An 18,051-nucleotide genomic window follows, 5' to 3' on the forward strand; every position below is an offset into this window, starting at 1 on the left:
GGGTCATGGTATGGGGGGTATACAATACCTACCGTAGTCACCCCCTCTTCTAATAGATAAAGTACAGTCCCGAAATGTACGAACAAATGAGTGCTTTTATTTTGGAAAAAAAAAAGAAGCTAGGTTTGCGGAAGAGCACTTCACTTCCGGAAAGGATTGTGTTTCGCATATCGATAAATAATTCACCTTCCTGGTTTGTGGGCTACCTTGTCAGGTAACTTCTGTCCATTTATTTAGTTTTTCAAAGCAGGTGTCAGTACAACAGCTTACCTATATAACGTTTTATGGCTGTTTCGTCGTAAAGACTTTTATCTCACTGCTAGCAAGTTAATTGTCAAACCAGTGTCGCCTGCTCGGCTGGTTAGCGACAGCTCAGCGCTAGCTACAAGGTAATGTTAGCAAGATAATATATGAGCTTTCCGTGACCTGTCAACTTATAAACGGCTCGGTGTTTTTTCATTAAATTGTATGTCATCTCCTCACTTTAAAGTGTAGTCAACTGTAAAAATACGACGGGTTTGCGTTTAGTATTTTGTATCTTGCGGTTGTTTACATTTTTGTACTCCATGTTCCGTCTGACGCTGTGCTAATCAACATCCGTCTGGCTGGCTCTGCTCAGCAGCAACTCGGTTAAGCCTTTTGTTTGTGTTGTCAGCATCAGCGCTGTTATCAAATGTCACTATCCTGTCTCATATCTGGAGTATTGTCACTACTATAATTGTCGACCGATGATTTTGGCTGGTGACATAGACGTGAGTAAGTTAAGCCGCTTCTTTGTTCTCTTGTTGTGAATGTCTGATCGATGAAACACAGATGTCAAACGAGACCCAGATTAATCACCAGCCATTTTAAATCAGAAGCTGGATGATCGTCTATCACTTTGAATGTTTGTCCTTGATCTTTAATAACTATACAGTAGTTAAAATAAAAGTCACTTTACTGTACTCAGTATTGCAGAGCACGCATTGTACCAGCCATTGTGCCAGCATGTATATAATATCATGTCGTCGCTGTTACATGTGAGGCTATGCAGATTGAATTGACTGAACATTCACTGTATCCAGACCTTCAGTATATGCACATAAAGCCACTTCTGTTTATGGAGCAACTTATCAGAGATGCTCCAATATGTAATGTCAGAACCGACCTATTTACTGTGGCTGATAACAATAAATAACCAATAATAATTATCTTGTAATTATAATTATCATATATATATATGTGTGTGTGTGTGTGTGTGTGTGTGTGTATATATGTATGTATGTATGTAATCTAAAATAACACATTGGTAATTTATAGAGTAAATAATGTATTAATTAAGTTGTTGTAAACTTGTGTGTGACAATATAACCAGAAACCCTTAGTGTTTTGAAATGTTGTTGTTTTGTAACATTTTGGTTAATTAATGTCAGACCTTCTATCCTTGACAAGAATTTACAGGATGTAGGAAAAAAACATTAGAGGAAATGACAGTAAAAATTCTGGGTTTTTTTTTCTTTTTTTGTTACTTACTCCCAGCTGACCCCCCTTCTTGTGAAATTTCTTGTCTGCAGCTTTTGTAAACAGGATTCACATTATCAGATGTAACTATCAGCTGAAATTGGAACCATATCAATAATTGCATCTTCCCAATTACCAATACTAAATCAGCCACATATATATCAAGCTGCACACATATCTACATATTATCTACACAAATCCTTTTCTAGCTTTTCTGTATTAATCATGCACTTTTGCATTCCACCTTATTTACAGAACATAGTAACTTAATTTAACCTGCATATAGATTCTGCTTGTTTTTCACTTTTTGCCTTTATACAAAGCAGTTATGTTAATGTGTGCTTATCTTGATAAAGTTTCTTGTCCTTGTTTAGCTGTATGTCTATATTTGGATCTTCCTGTAAATTTGTTCTCTGCAGCACAGAGTATATTGAGAGCTTCTGAAAACTGGAGTCAAATTTCTTGTCTGTGTATGTCAACATACTTAGCTGGTGGAGCTGATTGTGGTTCTGGTTGCTCAGGAGGAAACTGAAGTGTACCTTCTGAAGCAGAACACAGAGGCTGTGAGTGGGTCATCAGGCAGTCTCCCTATGTCAGGCCGAAACGGGTCTGCAAGTGATGCAGACTGCCGGATCTCTGAGGACTGCCGTGTCCCAGATGTTGAGCTGATGGAGCTGGGGCCACTGCTGGAGGAGGGAGGGGGGCGACCGGCAGCATCTAAAGGCGTCCATCCAGAGGTAAGGCCGTTGCAGTAAAATACCCAGAGAGAAGTTGTTATGGTTCAGTAGCTTTAGTATTGTCTTGGGATCTCTTTAAAGGGAGCTGCAATGCTTGCTGACGAGGAAGAGGATGATGATGAGGTGGGAGAGGTCCTGACTTTACCACTTCAGGCTCACCATGCCATGGAGAAGATGGAGGAGTTTGTACACAAGGTAAAATGTCTTCTCAATTTATTGAGCCCAAAATTGTATCGGTATCAATCCATTTCTTATCTGGCTAAACTGCCTGTCCAAAATGTTCTGATAGATGGTGGGGACAAAAAATGGTTTACTGGTCAGTCAGCACGTTATTCAATGTGGCTTCATTCTCCTGCTCCCAACCCCAGCTTTAGCGCGACAGAATTAACACAGATTTCACGTATTAATATAATTGCCACTGGTATGAATATAGTTACTTTTGATTTTTTTTTTTTTTTTTTTGGTAGCGTATTCAGCCCAATCTGACAAAGTTGACTGTGATTGTTAAATGTTGATTGGTAAATATTGGAATGATACAGAATAAGGAAGATAAAAGATCATATGACATTACACAATTGAGCACCCAGCATAAATATTTTATCAGCCATGTAAAATGAGCTGAAACTCAACACCCTGTTCATTTCACAGGTGTACACCAGGTGTAGTAGAATTCTGTTGTTCATAAGTGAAGTTAATGGGCATACAGTTGCTGATCTAGGTCAACGGCAACTAACAGGGATTAACCTGTTCAACTAGTTCAAGTGAGTCATATACAGGGTTTTGTTTATGGTAGGACATCAGACATGTGTCATATAAGACGCAGATAGGTCCCCAGGCCAGCTGCAGAAGTATTGAAGCTACTATCACCCTGTGCCTGCTGCAATGGCTGGGTCATGTTATACAAATGCCCCCCTGTCTCTTACCCCGCTGAGTACTATATTGCCAATTACATCGAGGTCAATGCTTAGTGGGAGGGCCAGAGAAGCACTATAAGGGCCAGATGAAGAACCTATTGAAGAGGTGCAGGGTCAGACCTGAGGACCTGGAGGATGTTGCCTCTGATCGCTGCACCTGGCGAAGGCTGTGCAAAGATGGAGTTTATATTCTGGAGATGAAAAGGACAAAAAGGAGACATCAGAAGAGAGCCAGAAGAAATGCAGCCATGTCTGCGAGCACAACCACCTCCATAAACACGTGACAACAGACAATAGAGTTTGTGGGTCTAGGATTGGGCTATTCAAAAATCAAAGAACTCACCGTTAAAGAAGCATATGTCATCTTCAGATTTTGATGGACAAGTGGTGCGACCGGTGTGTCTACATAGGTAGACCAATGTCATCTTACAACAAAGAACTTATTGATCAGTAAAAAAAAAGCACCAAAACACATCTAGATATTGATAAGAATCCCGATCAGAAAGATCTGGTCTTCTAACTGTATGTTAAAGCCTGATGTGAAGCCGACTTCAGTGGTATATCTATCCTTTATTTAACCAGGTAAAAGACTCATCGAAATTTAAAATCGCTTTTCCAAGAGTGACCTGGCCAAGAGGGCAGCTTAAAACAAGGTTACAACAATAAATACAGACAGATAAATACAACTATCAAACAAACACAACTATCACATGCAAAGAGCGAGCACAATCTCCAGTTAAAATGTGAAAAGTGCAGTCATCAAATTTCAGTCATCATTGGAGTAGCAGTCACATTGACCAATAGTGCTATTTTCCCAGCCTTTTAAAAGTGACTTTAATTCCCCCATAGTGATCAGCTCAGACAGTTTTCAGTCCTTCTGTAAGTTAATCCAAGTGGAGGGGGCGGCAAATTTAAAAGCTTTTTTGTCAAGTTCTGTGTGAACCTTGGGGACTGACATCAGAAGAGTACTGTGAGAGCGCAGGCCATATTGATTCTGGTTTTTACACATACATGTACATAAATAAGAGGGAACCAACCCAAGAAAAAACAAGTGTACATTATTTTGTGTGCTATTCGTTGCTATTGAGAGTGACCAAGAGCAAGATTGTTTATTATAAATCATACAGGTATTTCTCAATTCATATATACTGTGTATATACATATACTTTTATATATATATATATGTATATATACATATACATATATATATACCTGTTTATTAGATTTTAGAATTATAGGGGATTTTACTGCTATTGAAAGACTTAGAAGATATGAAATTAATTTGAAATTTTACATCTACTCATAACTCAAAATGCATTGTGTCTATTTTACCTAAATCTAATTAAGTTTATCAGCCCTTAAACTCCCTAAATATTTAATCTGCATGTACAGAAATTGTCTGCTCTGTGAGAGCCATATAGTCACTGTAAATGTATACATCTGCAAGTGACAGCTATTGTTACTTTTCAGGTTTGGGAGGGCCGCTGGAGGGTCATCCCTTTCCATGTCCTGCCAGAGTGGCTAAAGGACAACGATTACCTCCTGCATGGACATCGGCCCCCTATGCCCTCCTTCCGGGCCTGTTTTGGAAGCATCTTCAGAATTCACACTGAGACAGGAAACATCTGGACTCACCTGCTAGGTGAGAATGAAACACTTTGCATAACATTTCTGAAACTGTTAAACACAAGTTTTATTAGGGGGTTCTCATTTTGTTTACAAGCATAGTATGTATGTCTCTTCTCTTGTCAGCTGTTAGTAAAAGTGGCCTCTTTTCTCCCCTCAGGGCTGATCTTATTCCTTTGTCTGGGCACGTTAACCATGCTGCGGCCCAACATGTATTTTATGGCCCCTCTGCAAGAGAAAGTGGTGTTCGGGATGTTCTTCCTGGGAGCTGTGCTCTGCCTCAGCTTCTCCTGGCTTTTTCACACCGTCTACTGCCACTCTGAGAAAGTGTCTCGCACCTTCTCAAAGTAAGACATCACACTGTCAAAACACCTCTTCTCCCTTACTTGACTTGTATGTCTTAAAGGAATCATTTGCAACTGTCAGAGTATTTTAACAGTGCTCTTGTCGTAGGCAGGCGGGAAACACCCACAGCCATTATTCAGGGCAAAATGGTCAATAGTTCAGTTTAAAGTACAAAAATGCTACAGCGATCATTGTGGCATGGTGAAGAGCTTAACACTGATCTGATGTTAAAGCTGTTAGATAAGTGCATTTACTCTGGAAGACTGCCGTAGCTGTTGAAATGTACAAACTATTATCATAAGGTCCACAGTGATCCTGTGAAAATGTGAAAAATCACTCTGGGAAGTACGTATGTGTCTTAGGGGTCGACACATTATCCGCCTGGACAATTATTGAGGCCCACATTTGGCTTTTTATCAATTATCTATCAGCTTTTTATTTTAAGGATCGCTTATAAAAATTCATTAATTAAAAAGTGCAAAGAAAGTGTCAGCATGGGAGGAACATTTAATTTGTAAAACCTTTTTTATTAATGTTGAAAGTTTCAATTTTGAATGAAAATTTTCTAAAGGTATTAAACAAAGTTTTGTGTTGGAGTTAGTTATGTTCCAAATTCTAAATATTGATAGAAATATTTTCATTTTTATTGTAAATGCATATAAGTTCCAAATATCAGTTATCAGTCTCATTAACTACTAATAATTGGTAACAGTATTGGTATCAGCCCAGAAAAAAACAATATTGGTTGACCCCTAATATGTTTAGAAACGTGAGTAAACATCAGCTTTCTTCCAGATCTTCCAGCCAAACAAACAGCTGTTGTCTCTGTATCACTCCCGTCTCTTTAGGCTTGACTACTCGGGCATCGCCCTCCTGATCATGGGCTCCTTCGTGCCCTGGCTGTACTACTCGTTCTATTGTTCCCCTCAGCCTCGACTTATCTACCTCACCATTGTATGTGTCCTGGGCATTGCCGCCATCATAGTGGCTCAGTGGGACCGGTTCTCAACACCTCGTCACAGACCTACAAGAGCAGGTGGGAACCAGTTGAGATAATATGCACTTTCCTCTAATGTGCTTGCTTTGTGTTATAATTGTAAAGTAAATTTTGCCATTTTTTTTAAACAACGAAAATTAAAGTCAATCCACTTTTCTCCTAGGTGTGTTCATGGGTCTTGGATTAAGCGGCATTGTCCCCACCATGCACTTCACCATCGAGGAGGGCTTTGTTAAGGCCACCACAGTGGGCCAGATGGGTTGGTTCTACCTGATGGGTGCCATGTATATCACTGGAGCGGGTCTGTATGCTGCCAGGATCCCTGAGCGCTACTTTCCTGGAAAGTGTGACATCTGGGTAAGTATTTGAATGTGTTTACGTTACATAACAGAGCTTAAGAAAGTCAGGTTTAGTGGTGCAGTTAAGTTTCACCACCCCAAAAAAAGATAATCGACTTAAAATTATTCTATATTCACCATAGTGGAGGGGGGAACGTTTAGACATTTTATGTGAAAAACACAATGCAGTGCTTTACATTTGCTTCTTACAAAACAAATGTAAATATTTCTATTGTATAGCTCTTACAGCGGAGTATTGCTCGAGATTTTTCTAGTGATCTTTAGGGCTGGGTGATATGGCCAAAATCTTTTATCTAAATATATATATATATATATATATATATATATATATATATATATATATATATATATATATATATATATATATATATATGTCATACAGAAATTGTATATTCATGCATATGCATATCTGTATATTCAGGTATGCATTTCCATACAAACAAAAACAGCTGCCTTAATTGAGATATGAGAAAGACTCAAAACAGAAAAGTTAAAAAAACAAATAAAAAATGAAAGCTAAGGTTCCTGAGAACAATAATTTCAAGTCTTACAGGTATCTGTATTTACAACTTCAATCTCTTCCTTGTCTGCCAAACTCATAGACTGTAAATAAAGATATTTATATTTATTTTTTATATCTTTATGTACAGTCTATGGCCAAACTCACATTTCCTTGTGAAGCAGCTGGATTGGTGAAATTGTGAGAATTGCAAGAATCATGAGATGATGCGACAATACAGCCCTGATTTGCTACATAGCCTGCTCCAGATAGCTCCCATGGAAGAAATGGTATTTCCAAATCTCTACCAGTTGACACTTTGCCACTGTTGCGTGGTTTATACAGTCATATCGCCCAGCTCTAGTAATGATACAGTGTCCAAGGTTTGTTGCGAAAACAGTACTTATTTTGTATAAAAACAGGAAAAATCATTTTTTACAAAACTCTTTCCACTTTATGAAGTTTTCAACTGCCATGTGCTGTCTAAACGCAAGCAGCTGGAACTAACTAGATAATATATAGTTTGTCATTAGTAAAATTTGGTCTGTAATTAGAAACCTCTAATCAAAAAATTATAAAATAAGTAAACTTGAGTTTGACCAGAAATTCAATGCCAGCTGTCAGTACGACTTTTTCGGCACCAAAAAGATGTGAAGATTGAATACACAGCCCCCCGTGGCCACACATCTTTCAGAAGTGATTCAAAATAATGATCATTCACAAGAGACTGAAATCTCAAAGTGGAACCCACTGAGTGTGTTTTTTTTTTTACACTGAAGGGAATAAAGAACAAGTAAACAAAAGGAGCCGTTTCAGGCACCGCTGTAGACAATACATGTATTTTCCTTTGTTTGATCAAACACAGATAAATTATAATGAATGAAACTGATACGTGAACATTTCCTTTTCTCCTTTTCTCCTTCTAGTTTCACTCTCATCAGATTTTCCATGTTCTGGTCGTGGCGGCGGCATTCATCCATTTCTACGGGGTTTCCAACCTGCAGGAATTTCGCTACGGCCTTGAGGGAGGATGCACAGATGACTCTCTACTCTGAGAGGCCTGACTGTGACCTACTCATACTTTTCTTTATAGTCCCACAAACACCTCACACACACACACACACACACACACACACACACACACACACACACACACACACACTCGCACACACAATCACTTTAAATGCTGCTGGAATTCAATATAGTCACTTATTGCTCCTTCTGTACTTCTGATTTGCTAACATCTTGTTTTGGGTTTTGGTGGTCTTTCTTTTTGGCTCTTTTTTGCTCAAATAAAGTAGCATTAACTAGCCATTGAACTACAGAGGGTATCTTCAACAGGCACTACTTCTTCAATAATTCTGAAACTTGAACTCTACATTTTCAAGTAAGGTCAAAATGGGATTTTAACCAAAATCGTAGATTACTGTAACTGATGGTCACTTCTTAGAAGCTCACTAGTACCCCGACCTCTTCATAGTCTGTTACCATTGCACAAAGGGTACAGAGAGTATTATTTGTGCTGTAGCAGAGGGCACATACTGTAAACCATTCCTGTCCTTCCTCCCAGTTTCCATGCAGGTTAGAGGATGAATGTACTGTTCACCAGGAGTGAGGTGTAGAGCAGTCCAGGACCATTTAGGAGCTTGAGGGCCTGCGCACACATTTGTATTAAAAGAATGAAAGTTTACACATATAGTGTATAGAGGTGTGACCAGATGTTTTCTAACTGTGCTGACACTGAATGCGCAGCTTTGCGTTAAAACCTGGAGGACCATTATACAAACCCATCCACGCCTGCTCTGCAATAAAACCTGAACTGTACTCTCAATGCCCAGTCGCCACCCCCCAGGAAATCTAATTAGAAATAAAATAAAATCCCATCAAAATAAAATAAAATACATGAAATGAATGAAAGAAACGCAGCCTAACTCCTATAGATATGATCTATAGATTGGTCTTGAGTAAGACAAGATCCAATGCTCGTCTGAATTTTTACAAAAATGATTGAAAAGGGATAGTTATGATAGTATGAGGTACTTATCCATCGTCAGTGTATTACATACGGTAGATGGGAGTCAGCACGCCCTCAGTTTAGAGAATCAGGCAAGAGCACTGTCATGGAAGTTAAGCAATGTACTGCTGTGAGCTGGGGTAGCAACAAAATTTATTTTTGCCACCAAAAGAGGTTATAGCAGTTAAGTGTACTCAACATTGAGAATATTTTCACTGTTTTACTTTGAAACAGACAGCCCTTTCCGATGGGAAAGCCATTAACGACTTGTTCCCCATCTACACTCTCGTCAAAACCACAAGAATACATTGACCAAAAAAGTGACTGACTTTGGTGACTCTGAACTAACCACTCAAAACACTATGGTTACACAATAACACATACCAAAAAAAGTGATGGATGCAGTGATTGACCAGCAGCTTCTGATTTCTGATTTTCTCAACAGAGTCTGGCTCTAAAGAGAGCAATATATTAGCTTCAATTCCCCATTAGAAACTGTTCTCTGGTGGCAAGTTAAAATGGTTAAAATACATTTTGCTGCTGTTTTGCCATTCACAGGAATACATTGCTTGGCTTCTGTGGTGGCCTGCTTCTCCAAACTGGGGGCGTGCCGACTGCCATCTACTGTAGGTAATACACTGGTTATGGATAAGTACCTCATACAATCCTGCTTAAAAAGATCTGCACCATCCCTTTTAAACTGATTCCTCAGCATTTTGGGGTTTTTGATGCATTGTTGTAATTTACAAAAGTCCCAAACAAGTGACATAATGGCACAGAAAAGCTGCAACTGTGCCAAATGTATCTGCTCAGTTGAGGTTAGACCCTTAAAATGTAGAAGTGAAAGAACTCCCCTGCCATCATGTTTCAGTCCAACGACTCATCATTACTACATTTCTTCAGTAACAGTTCCTGGGCGTCGCACAATGTACAGATCTGGATCGGTCAAATTGTGTTTTTGTCAGCTAGAGATATTTCTTTTGTGCTAGATTTCAGATGCAATGAGAGGTGTAAATATCAAATGCACCTTAGTGTATACTATTAAATTGAAAAATCGCCGTACGGGGTTTAAAATGTGTTATGTATGATTGATATAAACTTTTAGTATTCCTGTGCCTTAGGCCAACGGAAATGTTTTTAAATAAAACGGCCTATCTTAACAGTCAAGGGAGCTTAAAGGATTTCCAGATGTTGACTTTTCTTGTTTTCCTTGCCATATATACAATCGAATCATTATTGAACTTACAACTCCATGGATAGGTTGTATCAACTGCTGTTTAAGACTCCTTTTTCTAGATCAACTTATTTGAGCTTTATTACAAAGACTAAAACGATGTGTATTCTTGACTTTGTGTAATGTCCTGTGTAGAAAGTGATAAATCATACATTTCACTGAAATGTAAACATAAATATTTATTAATGGTAATCTTGGAAAATTATTGTAATAAATTTTTTTCCACATGTACAAACGTGGTGTCCAATTGTCAGTTGTTTCTTAGAGTTTGTGATATTTGCCAAGAACACAGAAGTGGTAAGCAACAGTGAAAACAAAAGGATTAATGGTCTACAGCTTATCATGAGTCTTATAGCTGTGCAAGACTGTGTTTACATAAAGTAGTTTTCTATGAATTATAGAGATCAACAGTTAGTATGTTGTGGGCACATGAACTGCAACAGACAGCTTCTCATCATTTGCTTGGTAGAGGAAGGAAGATGTGTGGGATGTGACCATAGCCGCAATAATGTCCAGTGCTAGGAAATGCTTCCTCCCATGTTCTTTTGCTAAAATAGATTGATTCATAATTTGATTATACTAAATAATAGGCTGCCGGGACTGTTAATCAAACATAATTGGAAAGCACTTGAGAGATACTGTGCCTCATTCAAGGCTTCATTTAACATCTTTTATTTGAATACAGGGCATATTAGGATTTTAATTATTATTTTTATAATGGGTACTATGTATATAAGGGCTTTTGCACAGTTCACTATTGTATAAACAAACAAACAAACAAAAAGTAACTATCTGGATCATGCATTGCACCCTACTCCTATAAACTCATCTCCGTTAGTCTGTTGATGGACATTATTTTTACTGTACTCAATCAATATGTTGTCTGATAGACTGTAACCTGCATCCAATCTTTTTGTGAGCTGGTCAACCGTTCTGTCTCACAAAATATACACCACTAGTTTAAACAGCTCATGATGTCCTGGCTTCAGTAGGTTGTTGCCTATAACTGACTTCTTCCATTTACTTGGCAGAAATTCTCCTGACGCTGCCCTGTAGGTGGATTGTATTTAGCTGCACCATCATTACAAGTAAGTATGGTATGCAGGGAAACATAGAGTTGGTATGCATCTCAGTCTCCTTAAGATGGAAATAAATATAGGCTATCCCCAAATCCTCCACCACGCAATCAGGACTTTTTCATTTTTATGCTATTTTTTACTTCTACTTAACTACATTATAGAGGAATATCATGTATATTTTACCCAGTTACATTTATTTAGCAGCTAAAGTTAGCCCACATGAAAATGCTGCTTACAGAAAAATGCACAAGAAATTAAAATAATAATAATAATAGTAATAATAATAATAATAATAATAATAATCCGTGATGTAATGTAAACACTTTTATTGATGCATTTAACTCGTGGAGTATGTAATATTTTGGTATTACATCTAAAATAAATATCCCAACAAATAAAAATAAAAGTATTTCTGCCACCATTGCTTAACCCAATTTTATCTCAACTGACCAATCCTCAAAATTTGTGTTTTGGATACAATATATTCTGTTGTAGTCTAATGTCAGATCATAATTTATTGTAAAACTCTGGGTTTTTTTGCTTTTTTAAAATAAATAATTTTTAAAATTTAAATGTATCTATTACATTTATTTTCAGACGGCGTTACATCCTCGTTTAGAGAGACCACGGTAAAAATGTTATCCTGTTTAATGAGGAACCAAGCACATCACCGAGTTTCTGAACGAGTGTATTTAGTGGTTGGTAAACTTCAAAGCAAGCTAGTATGCGAGCCTTGGTTTAGCTAACCGGTCCGTTTTATCATATCGCTGTTGTATTTAAGATTATATTTACTTCAGCATTTAGGTACGTCTCATTTTACTTTATTCAAGTGTTTGTATCTCATTTTATATGCGTGTAATGTCGTTGTCTGATCTTTAGTCCGTTGAATTCAGTGTTAGCACGGATGCTAGCATGCAAGGGGTGGGGTTTCCCGTTAGCGTGAAGATGATAGTTTTTAAAGCTAATATTTATTCTCGTTAGTCTTTGTCATAAATATCTCAGACCGTAGCTCGGCGATAAGTCTGCCATTAGTCATATTTTCTGGATAATGAAAAATATTAGTGAGTTCCTCACTACAAAGGTTCCGAATACTCTTAGTTCCGGTCCACTTTATGTGCGCCACTCTTTCTTTTCGTTAAGATAGCGCTCCGATTTTACACAGGACAGTTAGTCCTCACGGTTAATTACTGTCCCTCTGTTCAGGCTGGTGGAGGATACTGTGTCCCAAACCACTTGTGCATGTACAACAACGTGAATGTGCTGTTTGTCAGGGTTCGAGATGGACAATAATCAGCAGTCCAAAGACAGCACGGAGCGGTCCGACCTGGTGTCTGAGGACGGAAAGAACAGCAAGTCTGTGGTGTGTCAGCGCTGCGGGTCCAAGGTGCTGTGTCCGGGGATGGCTGTGATGGCAGAGAAAGAGGTATGATGGGCGATGGGCTCACATTGGTGGGCTGATTGCTTTACGTGATAATGAAGCCAGTGGTACAGCTCAACTATGTACATTCACTGAAGTACTTTAAGGACGTACAAATTTTAGGTAACTTGAGTATTTGTATTGCATGCAACACTTGTACTACTCACATGGAAATATTGTACTTTTACTCCACTAGACAGCTAGAGATGAGTAATTAATTAAACAGTCTAGTTAATGAGTAATATACAGACATCTATAACATTCAAAGCATATAATATATTTATTAAATGTCATGCAGTTTTATAGATTAAACCACCCAGCATTTAGAGTAAATTGTAACTTTATTTTGACCAACCACAACAGTAAAATTTTATTAATGTGTAGTAATAATCTAGCATGATGATATTTGACAGATAAACATTCACAGGTGGCAATAGGTCATTTCGCAGCCAAACGCAACCTAAAGTGCTTTGCAGGTTAATCACGTCAGAGTTCATTGTATCTCAATCACAAAGCATGCCCCAAATGGCTTATAGAAATAGTAATTTCAATTCTATTCCAATTTGAACTTTATAGTCCAATATCACAAATCATAATTAGCCTCAGAGGGCTTTACAATATACGACATTCCTCTGTCCTCGGACCCTCACACCAGATAAGGACCCCCCCCCACCACCACCACCAAAAAAAAAAAAAACCCTTAATGGGTGAAAAGGATAGAGACCTCAGGAAGAACATCTGAAGAGGAATCCCAGGACAGACATCTATGCATTGACTACTTTAAATATTTTGACTAATATTTAATTACTTTTAACACTTTGTGTGCTGCTCATAATATTTTTGTTCTTGTCATTTAAATGGATGATTGTTACTTGTAATGGAGATTTTTTTGCTATTGTAGTATTGCTACTTTTACTTTAGAAAGGGAACTGAAAACTTTCTCTAAAACTGAATAAAACAAAAAACAGAAAGCTACAGATTTTAAGGCTGGACAATATATGGACATTATATCAATATCGTGATGTGGGACTAGATATTATCTTAGATTTTGAATAACATAACGATGTAAGCATTTTCTTTTCCTACTTTTAAATGCTGCATTACAATTAAGTGATTTGATTTTCCAAATTAACCACACTGTTCTCCCTGTTCTAGTATTTCCTTTACCCACTTAGTCGCCTATATCTACATTACTGATGATTATTTATCAGAAGTCTCATGGTGTAAATGTTTTGTGAAAGTACTAATAGTCAACCCTACAATACCGTCACAATGTTGATATTGCGGTATTTGATCACAGATATCATGATATTACATTTTCTCCATTTTGCTCAGCTGTAACAGATGTACAGGCTCAGAAAAACATGAATATCATATATTCATGAGCCACAATGCATAGAAACTGGTAAATTGTTTTAAGAGAATAGTTAACTGAACAAAAAGGTCTTATAGGTTTTTAATTTTTTATCATATGATAGTCTAAGATCAACATGCAGGCTGTTTGACTAATTGGGTGTATAAATGCGACATTCAGGGATTTAAAAAAAAAAAAGAAGGAATATGAAGGATGGTGGTGCCTTGTAGGCCGAGAGATCTGCAGGGTTTACATACTGAGAGCACACGATTTGCTATGGGCCATCTAGAGCTTTGTATACCAGGAGGATCGTGAAAAGCAACATGCGGCCAGTGGATGTTTCTGGAGACCAGAGTGATTGAGACATGAATACACGGCAACCTTTTCATGGGTACACTAAGTCCCCAACTCCTATTACACTACTGATTTAGAGTTCTTTCTGAAGTGTTTTTATGTCATCTGAGGTTTGTTTTCTCCCACCAGCTGTTCCTACCATCCATGCGGAAAAAGAGCGGCCTCAGCACCACAGAGGGCTCGGTGGACGGGGACACTCTGACCGCCCACTGGTTTGTGGACGACATGTACACTTTTGAGAATGTGGGCTTCACTAAGGACGTGGGGAGAATCAAGTATCTCATCTGTGCAGATTGTGAAATCGGACCAATTGGCTGGCACTGTTTGGATGACAAGAAAAGCTTCTACGTGGCTGTGGAACGAGTGAATCATGCGTAGTCTAAATGTATATGTGAGTCGACATGAACTTTAAAAAAATTTGTTGGCAGGCTATGCATCTTTTCATGGATTTATTCAGAGTTGACCTCAACCTTATCTCACACACACACACAAACACACACACACACGCGCGCGCACACACACACATACACGCACACACACACACACACCTATACTGTTAAGTGTATATTGATTATGATAACAGGACTAGGTCACTCTCTCATGATGACAGTGACCATCCTGTTCTAATAATGATGTTTTTGGGAGGCTGATGTTGAATACCATCCTGCAGCTGCTTCCTGGATAATTTGATGTAAGGTCCATCATGTCAGTGTCTTTTAACCCGTTAAAAAAAATAAATTCCAGCCAGATTAATGAGATTGTGTTGGAATCCTAACACAAGGTAAAAGTGATTGTTTCATTTATAAATATATTTGAGTGCTTAAACAGCCAGATCAATCAATTTATAGTAAATAACCATTTTGGATAATTAATCATTCTTTGAAGTCAATTAAAAACTGACTTTAATCTTCAGGTTTTACATATATGAGTATTCATTGCTTTATTTTCTTATGTTTTGTATATCAAATGCTTTTGAATTTCATACTTTTGGTCAAACTGAACCACTGTTTTTTAAGTCATTTTTTTAAGTTAAAGTTATCCAATGCAGGAATTGTTGGCTACTCTTTTTAAACAGTATCCCAGTTGGAGATAAAAGACAACCCCAGCTTTTTATGCTTGGCGTTCCGCCTCGCTCTTCTTTTTTATTTATTTTTTCCTCTCCATGTTGTGTCAGTGATGTTTCTTAGCCTCCTCTTGCTGCTGCTGATGGTCTGGTCACTACCGTTTTTATAAGTCCAGACCACCAGCACACTGTGCCCAGGAACGTCCCAAACACAGCAAAACGATAATAACATAGGAAAACACAGGCATAGGGCAGAGACTGCAGGTAAATACACCACCGCATGTGGATAGATTACTGAACGGATTTACTGGGCACAGACCTGTAGGGGCCCAAAATGTCAGGGGCCCACTTGGCCTTCACTTGCAAAAGTCACTCAACCTAACATGTACTGAAGAAGCCACAAAATGGCCAAGAAAGATACAAAATGACCTCAAAAAGACACAAATTCAGAAAATAACAAATAACAATTACAAAGAGACACAAACCACCTAAACCAGTCTGTGTCTTGCTCCTACGTAGGAAAGGTGGCGGGGCCCTTTGCATATCTGTACCCAAGGCCCTCTGTCTCACAATTGCCCCATAGCTACGCACTAAGAAGAAATGATTGACTCCTTTTGTATGAGTCTATACGTTGTTTTTAAGGAAAATCCTGTATGTCATACCCGTAATCAATTCACAGTAAACAATGTCCACAGATTATTTAATACTGAAAATATTAATATGTTGCTGTTACTCACTGTAGAGGAAAATAAAAAAAAACATTTATCTGTGTTATTATACCCTAAAATTACAGGCGGTGAATTATATGTTGTTATTTGCAATGAGCACCACAGCCCGACATTAGTTTGCTCAATTTCCTCTTTTTTTAATACGACTGCCAGACACATTTACCAGTAATTTAACCAGTTTGGTAGTTTCAGTCAAAGGTCCAGTTATAATATTGTAATTAAAGCACATGCATGTTCTCAAAACTCCACACAAGCCCAAATCATATTAAAAGTTGCTCAGTGTAAAACAGCCAAGACAGTCCCCTAGTCAAATGTGCAGGAAAATTATTGTAAAATATAAAGTGGAAATGTAAATAAAAGGAACACTCTTTTCTTTTCAGTGCTCATAAAGTTTCAAGGATTTCAAGACATTGCTCAAATTTTGGATATTTCTTGAATTCTAGGACATTTCTAGGATTGTAGGTCATTTCTCAAATTATTGGCTATTTCTAGGATTCTAGGATATTTCTCAGATTTTAAGATGTTTCTAGGGTTTTCAGACATTTTTATGATTTTTGGATGTTTCTGGGATTTAAGGACATTTTTAGGATTTTCTGAAGTTTCTAGGATTTAGGACATTAGGGGTTTAGCTATGACCTCTGTAGGGGCTTGGACCTCTGTCAGGGGTTGCAAGGGATCCTTCACTGGCACTTTTTTTTTTGATAAACAAGCTTTATTTTGATGCTGTTTTATGCACTCTGGCACCTTATGTATACTAAAAGTACAAAAACAATTCTTCATGTGAATTACTGTATTTTTTATTGTGATTTAGAAAATGGTTGGGGGGCAACCAGGCACCCTATCGAGGGCCAAATCTGCCCCTATGGGCTGTAAATTGAGTATCACTGGTTTACAGCATAGGTGAACATTAAAAATTTCCAGGTGTAGGTCTACTCTTTGCCACCAGATGTCACGATTCTGCTATTTGACACAGAGATCTCACTCTGGCAGCTGGCTGATCTCCTATAGGATGTGGCTGTTATTGTTTTGTGTGTGCTGTGCACCTATCAGGCTCTGCCCCCTCTGTGTCAGCTGAACCCCAACACATCAGTGGCAGTGGTGATGGTCAGCAGGCTACACAGTGAGAGAGGGAGGTGCTGCTGTTTGCTTCCCTTTGTGCATTTTTTAAATATAAAAACAATGGTGGAGGTAGAGTAATATGTTCAGAATACTATAAAAAGGGGCATATAGAGAATACATGTGGAATTACATCAGGTGTACAAGTGTGCATCATTTTACATGAACAGATCGAGGCTGTATATGCTCCATGACATTTTTTGTGTGTGAGAGTGATCTTGAGCACCTTTAAATATGTTCAGTTAGTTTTGAAAGACACCTGTTGTGTGTACCCGTTAAACTCTTCTGTCCAAAACCACTGTGAACGAAACAGAGAACAGGGACATTCAAATCAGTCTTGTACACAGAGTGAAATTACTGAAGTTGGAGGCCATACTGATATCAGCAGATGATACAACAGTTGCTCATATAAAAAAGTGGTTAAAGACTGAGGTTGATGATATAAGATTTGCAAACAATATTACTGAAACGTAGTTGTTAGGCAAAATGTCAATGTTTACAATAGACAGACACAATAAATAGACACATTTATGGAGTTAATGTCTGACATTGTGCAACAGCATATAAATGTGTGTAGATCCTCTAAATTCTGTATATTTACACATGAAGTTTAAAAAAGCACATTGGAAAACTGTAAATACATGATTAAACAATTAAAACTATCACACATTTTCCAATGACAGTCAAGTCAGGTTTATTTATAGAGCCCACAAAA

The 18,051-nt window shown here is 38.0% G+C and overlaps 2 protein-coding genes across 6 annotated transcripts; both read left to right on the forward strand.

Moving 5' to 3' along the window:
* Positions 1-138: 138 nt before the first annotated feature.
* adipor1a (adiponectin receptor 1a) lies at positions 139-10,460 on the forward strand. Of its 4 annotated transcripts, none has more exons than XM_088084637.1 (8): positions 139-214; positions 2,022-2,237; positions 2,319-2,432; positions 4,622-4,793; positions 4,938-5,124; positions 5,971-6,158; positions 6,283-6,476; positions 7,904-10,460. In XM_088084637.1, the coding sequence occupies exons 2-8, from the start codon at positions 2,091-2,093 to the stop codon at positions 8,030-8,032; spliced, it is 1,131 nt and encodes a 376-aa protein (XP_087940763.1). In that variant the 5' UTR covers positions 139-214; positions 2,022-2,090; the 3' UTR covers positions 8,033-10,460. The 4 variants fall into 4 exon arrangements, with proteins under 4 accessions (XP_087940763.1, XP_087940770.1, XP_087940781.1 ...); XM_088084644.1 differs by lacking the exon at positions 139-214 and adding an exon at positions 236-389; XM_088084655.1 differs by lacking the exon at positions 139-214 and adding an exon at positions 416-756.
* A 1,492-nt stretch (positions 10,461-11,952) lies between these two features.
* rabif (RAB interacting factor) lies at positions 11,953-15,549 on the forward strand. Of its 2 annotated transcripts, none has more exons than XM_042496111.2 (3): positions 11,953-12,108; positions 12,576-12,727; positions 14,559-15,549. In XM_042496111.2, exons 2-3 carry the CDS (start codon positions 12,584-12,586, stop codon positions 14,805-14,807), a joined length of 393 nt encoding a protein of 130 aa, XP_042352045.1. In that variant the 5' UTR covers positions 11,953-12,108; positions 12,576-12,583; the 3' UTR covers positions 14,808-15,549. The 2 variants fall into 2 exon arrangements, with proteins under 2 accessions (XP_042352045.1, XP_087940787.1); XM_088084661.1 differs by having other exon boundaries at positions 11,995-12,108; positions 12,508-12,727.
* Positions 15,550-18,051: the final 2,502 nt, after the last annotated feature.

This window comes from Plectropomus leopardus, chromosome 2, assembly GCF_026936395.1.
Source record: "Plectropomus leopardus strain MGB_pleo_1.0 chromosome 2, ASM2693639v1, whole genome shotgun sequence".
Taxonomy (NCBI): Eukaryota; Metazoa; Chordata; class Actinopteri; order Perciformes; family Serranidae; genus Plectropomus; species Plectropomus leopardus.

What these genes read in the sequence shown, in the direction of transcription:
- adipor1a (XM_088084637.1), top strand. Translation starts at nt 2,091, where the DNA reads ATGTCAGGCCGAAACGGGTCTGCAAGTGATGCAGACTGCCGGATCTCT. An exon ending in CTAAAGGCGTCCATCCAGAG is followed by an intron (nt 2,238 to 2,318) that starts GTAAGGCCGTTG and finishes ATCTCTTTAAAG; the next exon opens with GGAGCTGCAATGCTTGCTGA. An exon ending in GTGTCTCGCACCTTCTCAAA is followed by an intron (nt 5,125 to 5,970) that starts GTAAGACATCAC and finishes CCGTCTCTTTAG; the next exon opens with GCTTGACTACTCGGGCATCG.
- rabif (XM_088084661.1), top strand. Translation starts at nt 12,560, where the DNA reads ATGTGCTGTTTGTCAGGGTTCGAGATGGACAATAATCAGCAGTCCAAA. An exon ending in CTGTGATGGCAGAGAAAGAG is followed by an intron (nt 12,728 to 14,558) that starts GTATGATGGGCG and finishes TTCTCCCACCAG; the next exon opens with CTGTTCCTACCATCCATGCG.